This window comes from Condylura cristata, unplaced genomic scaffold, assembly GCF_000260355.1.
Source record: "Condylura cristata isolate star-nosed mole 26May11 unplaced genomic scaffold, ConCri1.0 scaffold00015, whole genome shotgun sequence".
Classification (NCBI taxonomy): domain Eukaryota; kingdom Metazoa; phylum Chordata; class Mammalia; order Eulipotyphla; family Talpidae; genus Condylura; species Condylura cristata.
The window spans coordinates 8,621,114-8,640,935 of NW_004567116.1; the positions used below are offsets into that span (position 1 = coordinate 8,621,114).

At 37.1% G+C, this 19,822-nt stretch overlaps 1 protein-coding gene across 3 annotated transcripts in view; it reads left to right on the plus strand.

Moving 5' to 3' along the window:
- CKAP5 (cytoskeleton associated protein 5) overlaps window positions 1–19,822 on the plus strand; it is a 77,986-nt gene that overhangs the window by 35,311 nt on the left and 22,853 nt on the right. For all 3 annotated transcript variants that reach the window (XM_012725420.1, XM_012725418.1, XM_012725419.1), the window contains exons 9-24: window positions 4,038–4,142; window positions 6,900–6,989; window positions 7,103–7,267; window positions 7,622–7,750; window positions 8,325–8,507; window positions 11,206–11,319; window positions 11,490–11,600; window positions 11,834–11,926; window positions 14,496–14,681; window positions 15,113–15,207; window positions 16,798–16,855; window positions 16,934–17,059; window positions 17,616–17,755; window positions 17,879–18,053; window positions 18,865–18,978; window positions 19,684–19,812. In XM_012725420.1, coding sequence (XP_012580874.1) covers window positions 4,038–4,142; window positions 6,900–6,989; window positions 7,103–7,267; window positions 7,622–7,750; window positions 8,325–8,507; window positions 11,206–11,319; window positions 11,490–11,600; window positions 11,834–11,926; window positions 14,496–14,681; window positions 15,113–15,207; window positions 16,798–16,855; window positions 16,934–17,059; window positions 17,616–17,755; window positions 17,879–18,053; window positions 18,865–18,978; window positions 19,684–19,812 — 2,013 coding nt within the window. The remainder of the gene's footprint in view (window positions 1–4,037; window positions 4,143–6,899; window positions 6,990–7,102; window positions 7,268–7,621; window positions 7,751–8,324; window positions 8,508–11,205; window positions 11,320–11,489; window positions 11,601–11,833; window positions 11,927–14,495; window positions 14,682–15,112; window positions 15,208–16,797; window positions 16,856–16,933; window positions 17,060–17,615; window positions 17,756–17,878; window positions 18,054–18,864; window positions 18,979–19,683; window positions 19,813–19,822) is intronic.

The following is a 19,822-nucleotide window of genomic DNA, read 5'->3' on the forward strand; positions in this document are numbered from 1 at the left end:
TTATATAGTTTTTATTATTTTTTTAAAGAATTGTTAAAAATGATTGCTCTAAGGTTAGTCTAGAGGATTGGTTTTCAGTCTGCCTATTACCACTTTCCCTTTTATGTGTGCTATTTGATACCTTGTGCAAACCTCAAGAGAAAAAGCATCTTGCTGACCTAGAACCAGATAATCCAATTTTATTATTCTGTAGGATTCGCTATTTAAGTTGGCCCAATTTAATAAGACTAACATTAAATATCAAGATTTTTTCTTGTTGTTAGATAGTAAGTAAATGTATCAGCACATAAAGCAAAAGAAGTGGGGATGTGTGATCAATTATCAAATAGTCAGGTACTAAATAAGAAATGTTTTTAGAAAACTCTCCTTTGGTATTGCTTAGTTTCAACCAGATTGAATGCTGCCGGTAAATAGTTTTATAAGTAATGGTTGTTCATAGAATCTGAAAGTATAAGTCAAAACTGACTATAGTTATAGAACTTAAGAACACAATCTGAATGTGACCTTTAATACAGCAAAACTGTTTTGTTTTCCTCCTCAACCTGAAATTATAGAGGACTACAATGGTATGTGAAGCGGGGTTAATGTGTAATAATGTACATATACACATGTAAGTACAGTGATTCTCACTATTCCTGGTAGTTATGTTCTATAAAGTCATCATAAACTGAATTAGTGAATACTGAAGCACTACTCCAAGGGGAAAGTTCAGGATTAGCGTCCTGGTCTAACCTGGATTTTCAAGTCTTGTGATTTGGTCACAAGATTTTCATCAACCAACAGTACATAACCTGCTTTATTCTGTTTGACAGCATTTTATTTCATGTATAAAATTATTGATTCATTAACGTTGAACTCACATTCAAGAGCATTATAACTCATGCCTGAATAAAGCTTATCTAGCACACATATTCTCTGTAAAGCTCATCTCAAGCCTTTTTGCACATAGGGATGCTAGACAGCACTTCAGCACTGCACTTGGGGCCATTTTAAACAGTGAAAGCACCAAAAGAAAGACATAAAAATGCAAAGAAAAAAAGGCACTAACAGGATCATGAGAAAAATGCTTATTTACGGTACGTGAGCCGAAACTAGGGTGTTGCTTTGTTCAGTCTCAGCTGGGAATGTGGCGTCTGTGGTGTAAAGATCAATTTTTTTTTTTTAATTTATTTATGCATACACAACTGGGGTACAGGCCAGACGTTCACAGGTGGTGAGAGGATTCACCAGAGACAGAGTGGGGAGCAGAACAGGCCGTGCCATGTGAATCAACTTCCGGGGTGGAGATTGAAATCATGCCGAAGTGGCTTTAGCTTCTTAGTGCTGTGCTTTAACTGGCTGCGCCACCAGGGAGGGCCTTAAAGATCAATTTTAACCAGTAGGTAAATTCACAGATATGAAATCCAGGAATGCGGGGTGGACTGTGTTTTGTCCTAGTTGGCCTTCTGTGCTTTGGTCCAAGTGGGATTTGGAGACGGGTATGATTTGTCAGTCTTTACTCAGCCTGATTTGCCAGGCTTCCAGTTTGAAGAGCCACAGACCCAGGCAAGATTAATCAAGCGGGAATTATGCTGAAGGGAAAGATTTCACCAGCCTGCAGTGTGGGAGGAAAGAGGGAGTAGAAAGCCCTAAAAGTGGGGGGAAACTGGTGACTTTGAGGAGCTTCAAATTTTCTGTAAATTCTTCAAATAGAATTTTTATCAGGACTGTTATTGCTGTGTCAACGGAATTCTCAGTGCCTCAAATAAAAGCTTTTATTTTTCCATATTAATATTTAATTGATGTTCTCTATGTGCATTTTCTTAGGATATTAGTTTTTCAAACACTGACCTGTGATTTCTGTTGGCATTGAGTATAAATATAGTCTCTTACTGTCCTACAGCAAGTATCATAGATTTTATATTTGGGTAAACATAGACAATAGATTTCACTGAGATCTGAGGTAACAGGAGACACTTCTTTCCCTCTTCACATGGTGGAGTCTGGTAAAGAAAGTCTACAAACAAGTTTTTAAAAATTATGGCTAAAATATTTAAAACAATGAAAACTTAACAACACGATCATTTGAGCTCTATTAGAAGACTAACGTCGAAGTCCCACTCCATATTCATTGATCTGGGGTTCCTTGGAATGGGGTCCAGCATGTTTTTGATTACCATCTCTAGAATATATTTTTAGTTGCTAATTATAATACCTAACATCTAAATAATACTTGATATAATCTGCATATTTACATTTGTCAATAGTTACTACAATGCAGAACTGAGTCCATTTTTTTCTCAAGGCTTAGAGTAATTTGAGATTTAATAACATTTATTAGAACCCTGATCTCATCTTCTCATGAGGAAAATATATTTGCCATAATATAGAATATGCTTTAGTAAAGAGAGCAGTTGCTTTGGAATAAAAAGAGAACTAGGTTTAAATCATAGCACTAATATTTGCTAACTCTGGGATCTTGAAAAAGTTTTTTTTTTTTTTTAAAGATTTATTTATTTATGCATCCAGAACTGGGGTACAGGGCAGAGGTGCAGGTGCAATGAGAGGATTCACCAGAGACAGAGTGGGGAACAGAACAGGCAAATTGATGAAATACACTGCTGAGGGGAGCAGCGGGCAGGTCAGGAGAGGTCTGCCACGCCATGTGAGATCACCTCCCAGCCCAGAATTGAACTCATACTGAAGTGACACTGAAGTGACTTTAGCTTCGTAGTGCTTTCTGCTTTAACCCACTGCACCACCAGGAAGGCCCCAAGTTATTCCCTTTAACATTTGAAACCTGTGAAATTGATTATCTACATTGTAGGTTTGGGGTGAAAATTACATGGGGATTATAAAGCACATGTACTATTATAGCATCTAATTGTTTTTTAATAAATGCTCATCTATTCTTTTTTTATTATTATTACAAAAGTTTATTTTTACATCATTTTGTATATTTATTTTTCCATCTCGATTGTAATCCCCGCGGGTTTCCCATCACCAAATCACCTGTGTGCCATCACCATAATCCTGTGCATTTCTTCCTGCCCCCCCCCCCCCGTTTTTTATCCCATTCCCCACTCCTCCCCCACAAAATGTCTCTGGTAATGCTTATCTATTCTTAATTATTATTCTAAGCACTTAGGAAGTAAGCATAGGTACCCAGTAGAACTTCCTTGCTTGCTACGTGTTAAGTGCTGTTTAATTCAGGGACTCTGACATGACATATGCTACTTAAGGAACAAGAGATTTTACAGACAGGATGAAATTCATACTACTATGGGAGCATTACTTTTACCTGGGGAAAGAGTGAAATAGCAAGAGAACTTTAAAAAAGAGCAGTTTTTAACCGCAGCTGAGTAACGTCTTAGCAGGTACCCAGGCATAGGCTGTCTCGGTAATTTGACACAGCTGTAGCTGTTTAACCTGCGCACTCAGGTCAGTTCTGGGTTCTGTGCAATATAGGAGAGCAAGCATGTAAACAATGCTGGAGAAGAATCTGCTAAGACTAAATGCAAGCTTGATGATCATTAGCTGACTAAAATGGTAGCTGCAAGACCAGAAGTGTCCTTGAGGGAATGGCTGCAATGGCATTTGCCATATGGCATCCCAGTGGACTTCTTGAAGGTACTTCAAGGTACTTAGACAGTTTTCCCTGTATTCCTTGGTATGTTAGAGTTGCTGCCCTGGTGTCTGTTAAAGACACATTGCCTTTTGACTTTCTCCTCCCCAAAGCAAAGTCAACAGGCCTTCATCTTCTCTGAGGTTATCCAAGTCACCTCCTACACAGTTGTGCTAGACTGACAGCCCAAATGGAAAGTTAACAGTTTTAAGTGGTTTTACATTTATTTTATTGGTAGAACTTTAGGATAGGAGACTAAACATAATCAAGGGAAGCTCCCAAAGTTGATATCAAAAAGAATTTTTCTTTCTTTGTAGGAAACAAAATTGGTCATTTATTGACTCAGCTTTCAGAGTTCTTTTAAGAATCAATTTTCAGTTTTCTTTTACAGGGCTTTTATTAGTGTGTTTTCCTTTTTGTTCTCCCTTTGTAGGTTGTTGGGAAGGATACCAATGTTATGTTGGTGGCTTTGGCAGCAAAATGTCTTACTGGCCTGGCAGTTGGACTAAGGAAGAAATTTGGGCAATATGCAGGACACGTAAGTAGCACTCTTTTTTAGATACAAATCAATAACAGTACAAATGGCAGGCTCCTTTGCTTCATATTTTATTTTATTTTTTAAAGATTTATTTGTGCATTCAGAACTGGGGTACAGGCCAGAGGTGCAGGGTCGGTGAAAGGCTTCACCAAAGACAGAGTGGGGAGCAGAGCAGGCAGACTGAGGAAGTACACTGCTGAGGAGAGCAGCAGGCAGACCAGGAGAGGTCTGCTGCACCATGTGGGTCATCTCCAGAGCAGGCGAGGATCTAACTCATGCAGAAGTGGCTTTCGCTTCTTAGTGCTATGCTTTAACCCGCTGCGCCACCAGGGAGGGCCCTACTTCATATTTTAAAGCAGCTCTTTCTTTGGCTACAATCTTTATATATTGGGCAAGTAAATTTTTCACTTAAGTTTTATTAATATTTATGATACCTCACAGTATTTCAGTCACTTGTACCTAAATTCATGAGCTTTATGTAGGAAATCAGGCACTTGGACTAAGGCATTTAGTTGAGGTGATTTGCTTATTACTTAACATCTTACTTTGTTCTTACAACATAATATACATTATAACAGGATGAAATATATCTTGGGATAATCTGGACAGAGTGAAAATGAGATGTAAGAAAGGCAATAAAGATTAGAAATGAGGCAGCTGTCCTGCCCACCTGTGAGTAGGCAGGTGCCTCTCTTTAATAAACCTGTCCTTTTAAATGTGAAAAAAAAAAAAAAAACCACACAACTGGAAGTAAGATTGCTATCATGTGTTTTATAGTGTTTTCCCTATTTAAAAAAAATAAATTACTTCCATGAGGCTTTTTACATAGGTTACATTTTTGGTAATATATCAGTTTAATGTATTCTAAGATAATCGGGAGATAATCATTGAATATAATATTGGTATCAATTTCGACTACTTGGTAACTTTTAGTAAATTGTTATCTTAACTACAGCGTCTGTCTCTTGGCGGTTAAGTCTGGTAATACATAAATGGTTCAGCATCCTGGAAACTGACTGGATTGACATCAGGGTGTAACTTGCCAGCCACTTGGCCCTTCCGTAGGTTGACTCAAGTGCCTCCTAATATTCCAAGTCATGTGTCAGAGTTATATTATGGAGCTTATTCCTAACTTCACTTTGAATTACAGTATTTGGAGCTTGCTTACTCATAGCATTAAAAATAATTTCAGAGAACTGAAAAGAAGACACTACCAAATAAAAATAAATCATGACTAGCTTGCTACCAGAGAATAAAAATGTAAGGGACTTTAAAACTCAGGTTTTGGTGGTGGGTGCGTTGTGGTGACAGCACCTGAATGGGGGATCCTGTACTTTGAAAACACAAAGGCTGTTGTGCAGCAGTACTACCTCAATTGAAAGGAAATTTTTAAATTCTTAAGAAAATAATTAAAAAAAAACCCAGACATGAAAATCACAAATTGGAGTAAAATTATAATCAACATTTTTATAGAATAATATTATATAGTATGTATGTGTATAGTACCATGACAATTTATTAATTCACTCTTGGTCAGTTTTATGTTACTGTATAGCATATTTTATAATTTGCATTAAGAATAACTTTTAAGTTAGAAAATGATATTTAAGACACATTTTAATTTAATAAATCTTAGTTGGGTGATTATCTGATCCTCTAATTTGTTATCTTATTCTGACTTTGTGACAGATATAAAATATCTTTTGGCAGTAATATACAAGTGAACTTTAGCTTTATAGTCATTAAAATATTTTGGTTTTCAAGTTTATTTCTAACTCCTGGCATTAACATGTCTTATATTTTTCAATAGAACCACATTCCTTCTTGTCTGTACCCCTTCTCAGAAATATTGAAAATAAAAAAATTTTAGATGCCAGTGAACTTGGCTATATATTTGTTAAAAACAACTTTGATATGCCTGCTAACCACATTGCCTGGCAATCAATAGATACATTAGGCATTCAATAAATATTTAATGTTAGTTTTAGCTTAAAAAAAAAATTCCAACTACTGATGATATGTCTAATAAAAAAATGCTAAAAATTCTGGTACTCTTTCTTTTTTTCTTTTTTTCTTACTGTATTGAAAGTGGCAATCTAGAGACATAGATAAGAATCTTAGATGGCGAGGAAGAATTATATACGGTACCTTTCCCCCACCTTAACTCCACCTAGTTGGAACCCTTTTGTCTAATAGAGATGATAGAAATGGTTATGTGGTTGCATTTAAGATGTATATATAAAATAAAAAAGGCTGAAAAGCATTGCTGTTGTGGAGCAGAATGAGACCCTTGCTTGTACCAGCATAAGATTCTTGTGCTGTTCAAGAAAGATGAGTTTTTACTCAACTTAGATGTTATTTTTGTTTGCTTGTTTTGGTAGCTCCAAACAGCTTCGTTGAGGTATAACTTACATACTGTAAAATTCACCCTGTATATATATGCAGTGGTTTGGGTATCTTCACAAGGTTTATAGCTTGACTGTGTTATCTAATTCCAGAATATTTTCATCACCCCAAAAAGAAACACCAGTACTCATTAGCAGTCACTTCCCATTCTCCCCTCCCCCTAATCACTGGCAACCAATGTTCAACTCTCTATCCTGTGAATTAGACACTTCATATAAATGGAACCTTACAGATATGGTCCTTTGTACCTGTCTTCTTTCACTTTGCATATTTTTCATGCATGTTGTAAAATGTTTCAGAACTTCATTTCTTTTTGTTGCCGAATAACATTCCAGCTGTTTACTTTTGTAGGTTGTGCCAACCATTTTGGAAAAATTCAAAGAGAAGAAGCCACAAGTAGTTCAAGCCCTGCAGGAGGCAATTGATGCAATCTTCCTTACTGTAAGTGGACAGCAGGGTTTGTGGTTTGTCTCCAAAGTAAGTTTTGTCAGTGTAATATTTTAATTGTTCTTTACAGCTGAGGAAAGCTTACTGACCACATTTTCTTTCTAAAGACCACACTCCAGAACATCAGTGAGGATATTTTAGCAGTAATGGATAATAAAAATCCAACCATCAAGCAACAGACATCTCTTTTTATTGCACGAAGCTTCCGCCACTGTACTGCTTCTACACTACCAAAGAGTTTGCTAAAGCCCTTCTGTGCTGCTCTACTCAAGGTATAGACTGTCTTTGAAACTGGGGGAACATTTTATACATAGACAAGATTGTGTTTCTTAGTTGGCATTTATACTGGTATTCAACTGGATCTGGCTGAGGGCAGAGATCCAACTTGGACTATCTGAAGATTATTTGGAGGAAAAGGAAACACTTAACCTGCTGAGTGGCGCATCTGAGGTTTCTTTACCCAAAAAGAATTTGTGAAAGAACAACTGTTAATTGACACAAGAAAAGTTACACTTCAGTGAATTGTCAAAAGCAGATTCTTTATCCAGCAACCATCAGTCTGAAATAAAATCAGTATTATTTAAAGGGCTTATATTAAGATTATTTTGCTTATTTCTGGATTATAGCACATCAACGATTCTGCCCCTGAAGTCAGAGATGCTGCATTTGAAGCTTTGGGCACTGCTTTGAAGGTGGTGGGTGAGAAAGCAGTAAACCCATTCTTAGCTGATGTGGACAAACTTAAGCTTGATAAGGTAGGTTAGCAATGGGTTATAATGAAATTGGACAACAGCCCTGTCTCTGAATTATGGTTTTTCTCTTGAAAATTGGAGAGCACTGATTTCCTTTTGGTCAGAATTTTTCGATTAAAAAATATTTTTTGATTAACACTCATTTTATATTGCATATACACAATGCACACTGGTATTTTTATTTTCAATTTTATTTTTTCTGTTTCAGTAACACAAAAATGCTAATAACTCATATATTTCATTCTCCACTGATGGTTCAGGCCTAGAGTTTTAAAATGCAGCTTCTGAAGATTGAAATTTCATCCTGAGCTACAGTGTTGATGTTAGTAGAAACATCTTTCAAATTGTAACCAGAAATAGATAAAGCTCAGTGACCAATCTGTAGAGGATGTATAAGCAGTGCTCTGAGATAAAATTGCTTCTGCTATAAGATAGACATTAATGTGTATCTGCTGGCAAGAAGATACCTTTGTTGAAAAAGAATTCTCCTGTAGTTCTGGTTTAGAAGTGACTTGCTAATAATTCACTGGCCACATTTCATGGGCTTAATGATATGCATCTCAATTTCATTCTCCAGATCAAGGAATGTTCAGAAAAAGTAGAGCTCGTACACGGTAAGAAAACTGGGGTAGCCGCCGATAAGAAGGAACCCAAGCCTCTGCCTGGAAGGACCGCTGCGTCAGGGGCTGCAGGGGATAAGGACACGAAGGACAGTTCCGCACCTAAGCCGGGGCCCTCAAAAAAGGCAGTGGCCGCTAAGGTCAGTAGATGACTTGGAAAGTAAAGCTTAAAATGACTTTCAGTAAGGGTGTAGGCCTGACTCTCGGGCTCATGCTTATTTTAGCATTAGACCATGGGGTATGACCTCATTACTACATTCAAAACACAGTAGATTGCCTCTTAACAGAGCACTCTAACAATCCATTTGGTTATTTGAAACTTTAATAGAGGTAGAAATGTACAGGAGTACATTTTGAGGGATCAGGAAGTATCGTTAAATAAAGAAGTAAAATGTAACATCACCTTGGTTGTTCGGCTAATAATGTGCTGAATTACATCACTGAGACCCCATTATCCAGTCCAAGTCTTATCCCTTCTTTACAGTGTAAAAGAGGGGGAAATGCCCAAGGGCGAACTTGGCTTTTCAGTGAACAACTTGTCCTCTGCACTACCTTAAGCTTGAAGTTGTCTATCCCAGGTGGAAAAAGTTTGATTCTCTTCCACTACCCTGAATCCCTGCATGGATGTTTTATCAAGTTTTAGATTGTAAAATATTTTACTACATAATCTTGTTTAAGCATCAGAACAACCATTGAGATAAATGTTTTATGATCCTTTTTGCAGAAAGAGGAAACAAACTAAGACTCACAGGGTTAAGTGTCCTGTACATGCTGTTATATTTTCTTTGATATTATTATTGTTTACTTTGTCTCCTTACATTGTGTTTCATACTTTAAAGGATAGTGATCCTGTCACTGCTTCATCATCAGTGCATAGAAGAATTTATGGCATATAGCAGGACACACCATAGATTTATTGAACAATTAGTGTTGGAGAACTGGGATGTGGACCCAGATGTCTAGCCATAGAGGCTGTAGACTATCTTTCTCTGTGGCATTCTATCCATAGTCCAGGGAGTTGGCAGCTGTCTTCTTCCTTCTTACTAGTTCTGCCTCTCTAGATAATGACCTTAACACAACACCTTAAGATCTGTCCAGATATTTTCCTTTTATCTTGCTGATCCTGACCCCTTCATGTTAGCTGGCCTGGCTTTCTCTTAATAGAATTCTTACTAGGAATTCTTTAAAAAAAAAAAAAGCAACCTTCTTAAATTAGTGTTTTGAAAGATAAATAGAACAGTCGCAGCTTCTAACCTACTGAGCCAATAGGCATGTCTTTAAAATAAAGTTAATTGAAATAGCTCTTAGAGTACACAGGGGTGCTATTGAGGAAAAGATCCAGAAGAACTGTTCTACTTAATAGAGTATAGGATTTTCTATTTTTAAAGTTAGAAAACAATTAAATCTCTCTTGATGAGGTTGTCTTGAATAAGCAAAAAAATCACATTGCGGAAAATCAAGTTGCTGATCACCAACAAATAGATAATACTAGGGGTTTCCATTTGACTAAAAACTGGCACCTTAGTGTTGCTTACTGAACCTTAAAATGTCAAAATATGCTCAAGATAAAATTACTGGACAGATCTGGATATTGAAGACTAATTTGTAGTCTAGAATTTGTAGTGCAGAGACTTGCTTAGTAAGTATCCAAAATAAGGAGAAGGAATGGCATGAACGGAGATAATATGTTGCCATGCTGTTGACTGCTCTGGCTGTGTACCTTGTGAGAAACTCTTCCTTGTTAGCTTTCAACACCAGAGTGAAATAATGTTTAAGTAGGATATGTAAGTGGAATATTAGCAGGTAGAATCCACTTGGCTACAATGAAAACTGACTACCTGAGTTTATTCCAAGATTGCAAAGATGAGTCATTATTAATACTAGAAAATTTACCAAAGAATCTATCAAAAGAAATTTGAATCCAGACATTGAAAAGAAATATGGTAATTTCAACATATCTCCTTGCTGATAATTCTTTTTTGTTGGTGTTTTATTAATAAATGTTACCTACATAGAAATCATACAGATAGCTCTACATAGAAATGATATATAACATAATTAAATATTTGGAGAGATAAGAGCTACAGATAGCAGTAGACATAGGAAACCAAAAGTGAGCACTTTGCTTAATAATTATGAAATACTAGAAATACAAAGTGAGAAATAATAAGTTTGCTGCTACCAAGAATATTGTTCTGCAGTTAGACAAAAGAGTAACGAGATGTTAACGATGAAGGAAAGATAAAGTTAACCGTTTTTGTAGATTATATAATTCATCAACTTTGAAATGTCAAGCAAATCAATTAAAAAGTGGCTTGTAAAATAAAAAGTTTCTTTGGCTAACGTGGTCACCTTCAACATGACCAGCACACTCAGACATGGCCTTGTCCGCTGCTCTTTTCCTTCACAGATTTGCCCTCCAGTGCACTATAACATGCTCTGTGAGTGCAGTGCTTGTGCACTGAATCATTAGTTAGGAGCTGTCCTGATGTAGAAAAGATTTAGGCATATTTAAAGCATAAGAACATCATCCCTGAAATTAATCTGTAACTGTAGTATGACTTCAGTTCATCTTTTTTATTTAACTACTTTCATTAACTCATTCTGCATTAGAGTTTCTTAATAGGAAGTCTGTAGATTACCTGTGAATGGTCTAGAGGGGGACTGTCTACCTTTAACACTGCTAAATTCTGTGGCATAAAAAAGTCTGTTTTTGGTGGGTGACCCTTGTTTTAATCAAAGTTTCCAGGTGCCAAAAATTTAGTCTCTGAGCCAAAAGTTTAAGAACTTCTACTGTAATTCCTTAAGTGGTTTTGTTTTTATTAAAATTGATTTTAGGCTGGTGGGCCACCTAAGAAGGGGAAACCAGCCGCACCAGGAGGGACAGGGAGCACTGGAACCAAGAACAAGAAAGGACTGGAGACCAAAGAGACGATAGAACCCGAGCTCTCGGTCAGTAATCCACAGGATGCCTCCGGTTCATGAGCTGCAAGAGTTGCTGACTCTGGGAAGATTGAGTTTGTTGTTTGCTGAGTTCTATGACACATAGTGAATGGGTATCTGTTCCTGAAACTGTGCCTTTGTGGTGGCATGATGGCAGCCTAATGTGTTGTATCTTACAGATAGAAGTATGTGAAGAAAAAGCGTCAGCTGTCCTTCCTGCTACCTGTATACAACTCTTAGACAGCAGTAACTGGAAGGAAAGGCTGGCTTGTATGGAAGAGTTCCAAAAGGTAAGTGCAGAGGGATGAGTTGAGTGTGAAAATATTAGAAGAAATGAAACTGACAAGTGAAGAAATTGTCCTAACTATCATGTTTTATAACCAGGAAACAGCATCCTGTGTAGCTCTTATTTCCAGGCCCCTCCCCCCCTCTGTGATAACCATTTATTGACTTAGGTATACACCATCCCCATGGAATTCATCATCAGCCCTGTTAATTCTCTTACCTCTTGTTTTACTTCAAGGCTGTTGAACTAATGGAGCGAATGGAAATGCCATGCCAGGCGTTAGTGAGGATGCTCGCCAAGAAACCGGGATGGAAAGAAACTAACTTTCAGGTATTTTTACTTATTTTTCAATATGTTGTTGTTGTTTAATTATTTTATGCATACAAGAACTGGGATGTGGGCCAGAAGTGCAGGGCGGTGAGAGGGTTTGCCAAAGACAGAACGAAATAAACTGCTAAGGGGAGCAGTGGGCTCCCCTTAGACTGGAGAGGTCTGCTGCACCATGTGAGTCACCTCCCTGGCTGGGGTCGAACTTGTGCTGCAGTGGCTGTGGATAGTTTCATAGTGCTGAGACTTAACCCCTTGAGCCACCAGAGAGGCCCATAATTTGTATAACTTATAGGTATATACTTTACTCCTCATTTTTTAGACCATGAAGCTCTCTGCTCAAATCTTTCCATATTCAAACAGTGAGAGAGTTTTCTTACTTGGATACAAAATAAATTGTAGATTGCTAGCTGAGAAGTTACCATGTACTTTGATTCATGGGCTGATAATAGAGATGAAATTTAGCAGTACTTATTACTAGGGTAGGTTAAAAAGGAAGTATAGGGAAGTAATACAGGAAGGAGAGCGTCCTCTCCTCCAGATATATATATATATAGACCACATGCTAACGTAAATGTATCAGGTTTTTTTTTTACTTCTTTTCTGCCACCTCTTGTTCTCATTCTGGGCTTCTTGAACACTGTGTCCTCTTAGCACTATGTCACCTCATCCCTCCATGTGGCACCACAAAGCCTCCCCAGTCCAAAAGGTTCTGCATTGCACTTTCCCTCACTCCAACACTTTTAAAACTCCTCTTTGTGCAGCTTCTTAGATATGTGAAAGAAACACACCTGATTTAAGCTGACACCTTCCTGTGAGTTAGAGGTATAATTTTATGTTTTTTCTTAATAACAACTTTGTTGAGGCTATATATCTCACCATTTTGAAGTGTACAGTAAGCAGCTTTTAGTGTATTCAGAGCACTGCAGCTCCTACCATACAGTTTTAGAATAGATTTGTCACTCCCCAGAAGAAACTATATACCCATTAGTAGTGACGTTCTCTGCTCTGCACCCTCAGCCCTTGGCAACTGTTAATCTACTTTGGATTTACCTTTTGTGAACATTACATATAAATAAATGGAATCATACAATTTGTGACTGTTCGTGGTTTTTCTTTTTATTTATCTAATGCATACAAGATTTGGGGTATAGGCCAGAGGTGTGAAGGGGTGAGAGGATTCACCAGAGACAAAGTAGGGGGAGCAGAACAGGCAGATTGACTGAAATACACTGCTGAGAGGAGCAGTGGGCAAGACAGGAGAGGTCTGCTGGGCCACGTGGGTCAGCTCCCCTGGGAATGGAACCCTTGCAGTTGTAGCTGCTGACAGCGTCATAGAGCTGAGACTTAATTAACCCCTTGCACCACTGGGGAGGCCTGTGTGTGGTTTCTTAGCATGTTTTCAAGATCCATCCATGTTGCAGTGAGTAACAGTTCTTTGTTCTTTTTTTATTGATAAAGTATATTCTGTTGTATGGATATGCCTTTTTTACTTTTTTAAGATTTTGATTATTTTTGTGTAGAAGAACGGGGGTGCAGGCCAGAGGTGCAGAGGTGTGGTGGGAGGATTCACCAGAGATTGAGTGGGAACAGAGGAAGCAGATCTAAAATACACAGCTTAGGGGAGCAGTAAGTCAGATTTCTGCTGGGCAATATATGGGTTGGCTCCCTGGCTGGGGGTTGAACTAAGGTCATAGTGGTGATAGCACCAAGATTTAACCCCTAGGCCCCCAGGGTGCTGTGTTTTATTTACTCACACATCTGGTGGTGGGCATTTGTGTAATTTCCACTTTTTGGGATATTGTGAATAATGCTGCTATGAATGTTTGTGTGTAACTTTGTATATGAACACATTTCAGTTATTGCTGGGTCAGTTAGTAACTTTATGCTTAACTGTTTGATGAACTGCTAAACTGATTTCCACTGTGAAGTCAGCACCATTTTGTATTTCCACCAGCAGTGCATGAGAGTTCCAGATTGCCTACCTCTTCACGAAACAATATTTAAATATTCAACGAGACAAAGGGAAATATTCATGGGCAAAGAAAATCCAAGTCCTCTATGTCTGTAATTGTCACAGTAACAACTTTAAATTGTTAAATTGCCCCACAGATTATCAGTTCTTCTGCTGAAAACATTTAGGTTCTTAAATCCCTCAAGTATGTTGTGTTTGTGAGTATGAGGATTCCAGCTTTTTGTGAACAACTCTAGAAGAAATTGAGTTATGCAGTTCGTGTGTTAATATTTACCCAGGGTGTATAGTCAATATTTTATATAGATAATCAAGAAAACAGCATAGATAATAAGAACTTGTGATTCATAAACTTTCCATGTCTTAATATTGTAAATATTTGAAAACATTAAATGGTTTGTTTTATTTTTTCTCTTCACTGTCAGTTATATACTTTAAATGCTGTCTATTAAGGGCTTAAATTTATTTGCTTCTTTATTTTATATTCTTAGTTTGATTGTATTCTTAGCTTTTCCTGTTATATCTTCAGACTGTTATAAAACGTAAGTAAAGAGGTAAGAATCTTTGGCTTACTCAAACTCTAACTTGTTCTTGTTTCAGGTAATGCAAATGAAGCTTCACATAGTTGCTTTGATCGCCCAGAAGGGAAATTTTTCCAAAACTTCAGCTCAGATAGTTTTAGATGGTCTTGTAGACAAGATTGGAGATGTGAAGTGTGGGAACAACGCAAAAGAAGCTATGACGGCAATAGCCGAAGCTTGTCTGTTGCCATGGACAGCAGAACAGGTTAGTCACACAGCTCTTTCTCTGAATTTTCCCCAAATTTTTATTTACCCTTCCTAATTGAACTTTAGTTCTTATCTTCTCAAGTAAATCATTTTTGATACTACATTTTTATTTTTACCTTTAATAATACACTGTTGCTTAATAATAAAATTTATTTTATCAAGTATATTCTGTTAAGCATGAGAATAATATTCTCCTAAGATACTTTCATCTATAGGATCACTGGTGGAAAGCTATAAGAATAGTCCACAGAGTTTTAATACTATTGGCTCTTACCTTATTTTCTGGTGTAAGTGAAATATTTTTACTTCTGAGACTTCTTTGCAGTTGTTTCAGCATCAGCAAAACCATGCTTATTTGCTTCTGCATTTTTTCATGCTGAAAAATGCGAGTGAGAACACTGATCTGTTGTCGTTTTGCTCCTGCTGCAGGTTATGTCAATGGCCTTTTCACAGAAGAATCCTAAGAATCAATCAGAAACACTGAATTGGCTGTCAAATGCAATAAAAGAATTTGGTTTTTCTGGGTAAGTCAAAAAGAAATCAAGTACAGAATAGTTTAATGTTAACCAGTCTCTAATTGATGATTATATTTGTCAGCCTTCTCTGCTTACTTCTGAGATGCCTGAGTTGGACTAAATAATATAAAATGAAACCAGTTTGTTTTAAAAATTCTTTATTGGCTTGTGCACCTGCATTTGATACCCACTAACATTGAGAATTCTCAGTTACTTTTCCTCTGGTGTTAAATAACCGCCCCAAGGATATCTAGTCAGATACATTTGAAAATTACTACATATAATCACATGTGTGTAGAGTCCTTTAGTATACACAGGTTAGTTAAAGGTTCTCAGAGACTGCAGTAGAGAAGATATTTTAACTTTGTTTGACTCACTGTTTCCCTAACTTATTTGCATATTGGGTACGTTTGTTTATTTAGTTTAATAAAATTTTACAGTGCTAACTTTAGGCCAGGTACTTTCTAGATAAGAATTCATGTGATGTAGTTCTCATAAAAACCTATTCTCATTTTATAGATGAGGAACTAGGGAACCAAAGCTTGAGTAATCTGCCTAAATTAAAGCTTGGAAATAGGAAAACCAAGATTTCATTCCAGGCACCATAGTTCCAAAAGAAAATACTAAAACTGCTATGCTGCGATGCCTTTCTCTGTTCCATGCATGCTACTTTTTATAATGTCTTTAATATCTTATAAAAGTGTTCTCAGTTATACCAGATGAATAAATAACTGCTATTCTTGAAGTTATCATTCTAGATAACTAATTATTATCTGTGGTGACCACAGTTGGGGGTATTGTTATAATCTCTTCTTGTTTGTATAGTTTTTGATGTAAAACCAGTCTCTTGCATGACATAAGCTAGGTGAATATTTTCCTTCTGAGTAATTTAGAAATCATATGAGGGTTTTGTGTAGAAGAGTAACAGGGTTGTCCTGACTGTAGTTAGAACAAATAGTGAATGTCAAGGATAGAAGCAGGGAGACTAACTAGAATAGGCTGTTGGACTAATACTGTCAAGAACTTATAGTAATATAAACATAGTTTTAGAAGTGTTATGACTCAAAATATATTTTTGAAAGTAGACTGACTGACTAGGATACTGGACATAAGAAAGAGCAGAGTCAAGGAATCCTAAGCAATCAGAATGATGAGTCTTTACTAAAGTAGGGGAATTATGGGAAGAGTAGGGTTGGGGTAGAGTAGGTGGGAAGAGTAGGATGTAGACTATCAGGAATTTGGTTTTGACAGTGCAGACCATATACTTGACATGCAAATGGAAGTGGCACAAAGGCAATTGATATAGGAATCTGGAGCTCAGGAGAGCTGGATTTAGAAGTAACTAATGTTACTTTGTTTGTTTTAATAATATAATACTTTATTTTTACATCATTTTGTACATTTTTTTTTTCATCTCTAGTATAATCCCTGTGGGTTTCCCATCACCTAGATAGTATGTTTTAAAGCACATTTTACATGAGTATAGAAAGAGAATGGATAAATCCCAGGGGAGCCAACTCCAGACTGGGGCTATGTAAAATTCTGTGGAGTGCTTTACAGGGCTCTTCTGTTTCTAATGCTAAATGTTATTTCTTCTAGATTGAATGTGAAAGCTTTCATTAGCAATGTGAAGACAGCGCTTGCTGCGACAAACCCAGTGAGTAGATATACATAGGAACAGGCCAGTCATCTTCGTGGTTCTGCTTTGATTTGGAATGTTTCTTTTGTTTGACAGGCTGTGAGAACTTCTGCTATCACTCTGCTTGGTGTGATGTATCTGTATGTTGGTCCATCTTTGCGAATGTTCTTTGAGGATGAGAAGCCTGCTCTCCTATCCCAGATAGATGCAGAATTTGAGAAGGTAAAAATTCCAAAATATACAATCCATGATGGATTTGAAAATACTCACATATTAGTTAAGCCTTTAACCCTCTGGGATAAAGAATATTGATAGTTGTCTCTGAGAAAGACAATTGGGCAGCTGTGGTATATAGGGCAGGAGATCTTCTCCTTTATCTCCTTTTGTGCCTTTGGGATTTCAAACATTTTGAATATGTTGCCTATTCAAAGTACATTAAACATAACATTTTTCAAAATTTAAAACAAAGGAACTTGACCTTCCATGAATAAACTGTCTATTCAAAGTTGCTAAGTGTTAGCATATATGCCTATTATTGTGTTGGGCATACACATCAAAACACAGATTCATAATTGAAAAGTGATAGTGTAGTGTTTGTATAAAAATAGCTTGGCCATTATTCTCCAAATTGGAACCTAACTGGGAATTAAAATATGTACTCGGTAAATACAAATATTTTGCAGGAATATGAATATTTGGCACAGGCACCATTCTCTAGTTGTTTCCTCTGATATTTGTCAAGGTTATTGGCCTCACTGATTTATTTGCTCTTGTGTAGATGCAGGGACAGAGCCCACCAGCTCCAACCAGAGGAATTTCCAAGCACAGCACAAGTGGCACAGAAGAAGGAGAAGATGGGGATGAACCAGATGATGTGGGTAATGATGTCGTTGATCTTCTGCCAAGGACAGAAATCAGGTAGGTTTCACCCTGTGAAATGATGCATTGTGTTGAGTTCTTGTGCCTTCTCAAGGGTAGCAGCATTCCTTTATGATCTGAAATTAAAGGTTCTTTTTTCTGGTTTTGTTTTTGTTTGTTTAGTGATAAAATCACTTCAGAGTTGGTGTCTAAGATTGGAGACAAGAATTGGAAGATCAGGAAAGAAGGCCTAGATGAAGTGGCAGGCATCATCAATGAAGCAAAATTTATCCAACCGAATATAGGCGAACTTCCAACTGCCTTGAAGGGTCGACTTAATGATTCCAATAAAATCTTGGTACATATAGTATATGCCTCTTCTTTTTCTCACTTCTCTCCTCACTACAGAAAGTTCCTTTTTAGTGCAATCCCTGACACACACACACAAATTGAGTGTATACTTTATTTTATTTACCTTGAATTCAAAATAACTGTTTTTTTTTTATTTTAAGATTTATTTATTTGTGCATACAGAACTGGAGTACAGGCCAGAGGTGTAGGGGCAATGAGAGGTGCCACTAAAGACAGAGTGGGGAGCAGAACAGGCAGATCAACTAAGCACACTGCTGAGGGGATCAGCGGGCAGATCAGGAGAGGTCTGCCGCACCATGTGGATCACCTCTGGGGCAGGCGGGGATCGAACTCATGCTGAAGTGGCTTTAGCTTCTTAGTGCTGTGCTTTAACCTGCTGAGCCACCAGGGAGGGCCCAAAATAACTGTTTTTAATTGCTTAAGTGTGCATCAAGATAGATGGCAGGTTTATTACTCAAATTTTCTTGAACCTCAGGTTTGCTTTTTACAGAAATTCAGTATTAAATATATTTACATAAAACCACTTGTAATACACAGAAGCATACCTAACTTCAAATTTTTTAATTTAGATTTTATGTCAGGATTTTTTTAAAACTAGACTTTACCTTGTAAAATTGTAAAGCAGTATAATCTCTGGCTTAATATTCTGATACTTCAGTTTAACTAGAATAGTATCATGACAAACTTATTCCTCTCTCTTAATTGCCTAATGCATTGACTACATAGCAGTAAACTTGCAAAACACTGACCACATCTTGCTCAGGAGGCTCATGTAAACCTTCACCCTTCCCATTCAGGTGCAGCAGACTTTGAATATCCTGCAGCAATTGGCAGTCGCCATGGGCCCCAATATCAAGCAGCATGTGAAGAATTTAGGCATCCCTATCATCACGGTGCTTGGAGACAGCAAGGTAAACCTCTCTTCACTACAGCTCCATCTGAGTAGGCCAGCATTTGGGGGCTGTTTTCTACTCTAATTATGACATCATTACTTAAAGTATCCATATAAAGGGTGAATATAAATATCTGAATTTGGAGGTCATGTATTTATTTTCTACCTGTTTTCCCTGACCTACCGGGTATGCAGGATCTTCAATAATTCAGTAAGATATTTGCAGTTTTACAGTTGTAAACCCTGGACTTAACTATTTGAATCTCTCTTTATTTGGGTATATTTTCTTTAAGGAATTGGGTTATTTTAACTTTCTTGTGTGTCAAAATGTGCTTCGCATTTTATGAATGCAAATTAATTTGAAAACATGCGTGTTTAAACCCTAAATATAAGATTATATTGTTTAGCAGATAACCACAGACATAAGATCCTCTAGAGACTCATAAAACAAAACCTAATAGTTTATTCACTGTACTTGATATTTTATGCCCAAGTTACTGTTTTGCCTATTTAACTGAGCACAAGCACTTTACAAGTTTGAGTTTTATGTTTCTACTTTATTTTTGAATTGATCAGAGAACTGCCTTCTCTTCAAAGAAGATGGTACCAAGTAGGCTGAGTGAACCATAAGGAAACCTCCATTGTTTACAAACTAACAAGCTTTTCACTCCCAAGCTGTAAACTATAGTTGATGTTATCTTTACTAATTTTCTCCTCCATTCAGAACAATGTCCGAGCTGCTGCCCTAGCAACTGTGAATGCCTGGGCGGAACAGACTGGCATGAAAGAATGGCTAGAGGGAGAAGATCTTTCTGAAGAGCTCAAAAAGGAAAATCCTTTCTTAAGGCAAGAGGTTAGTAGTA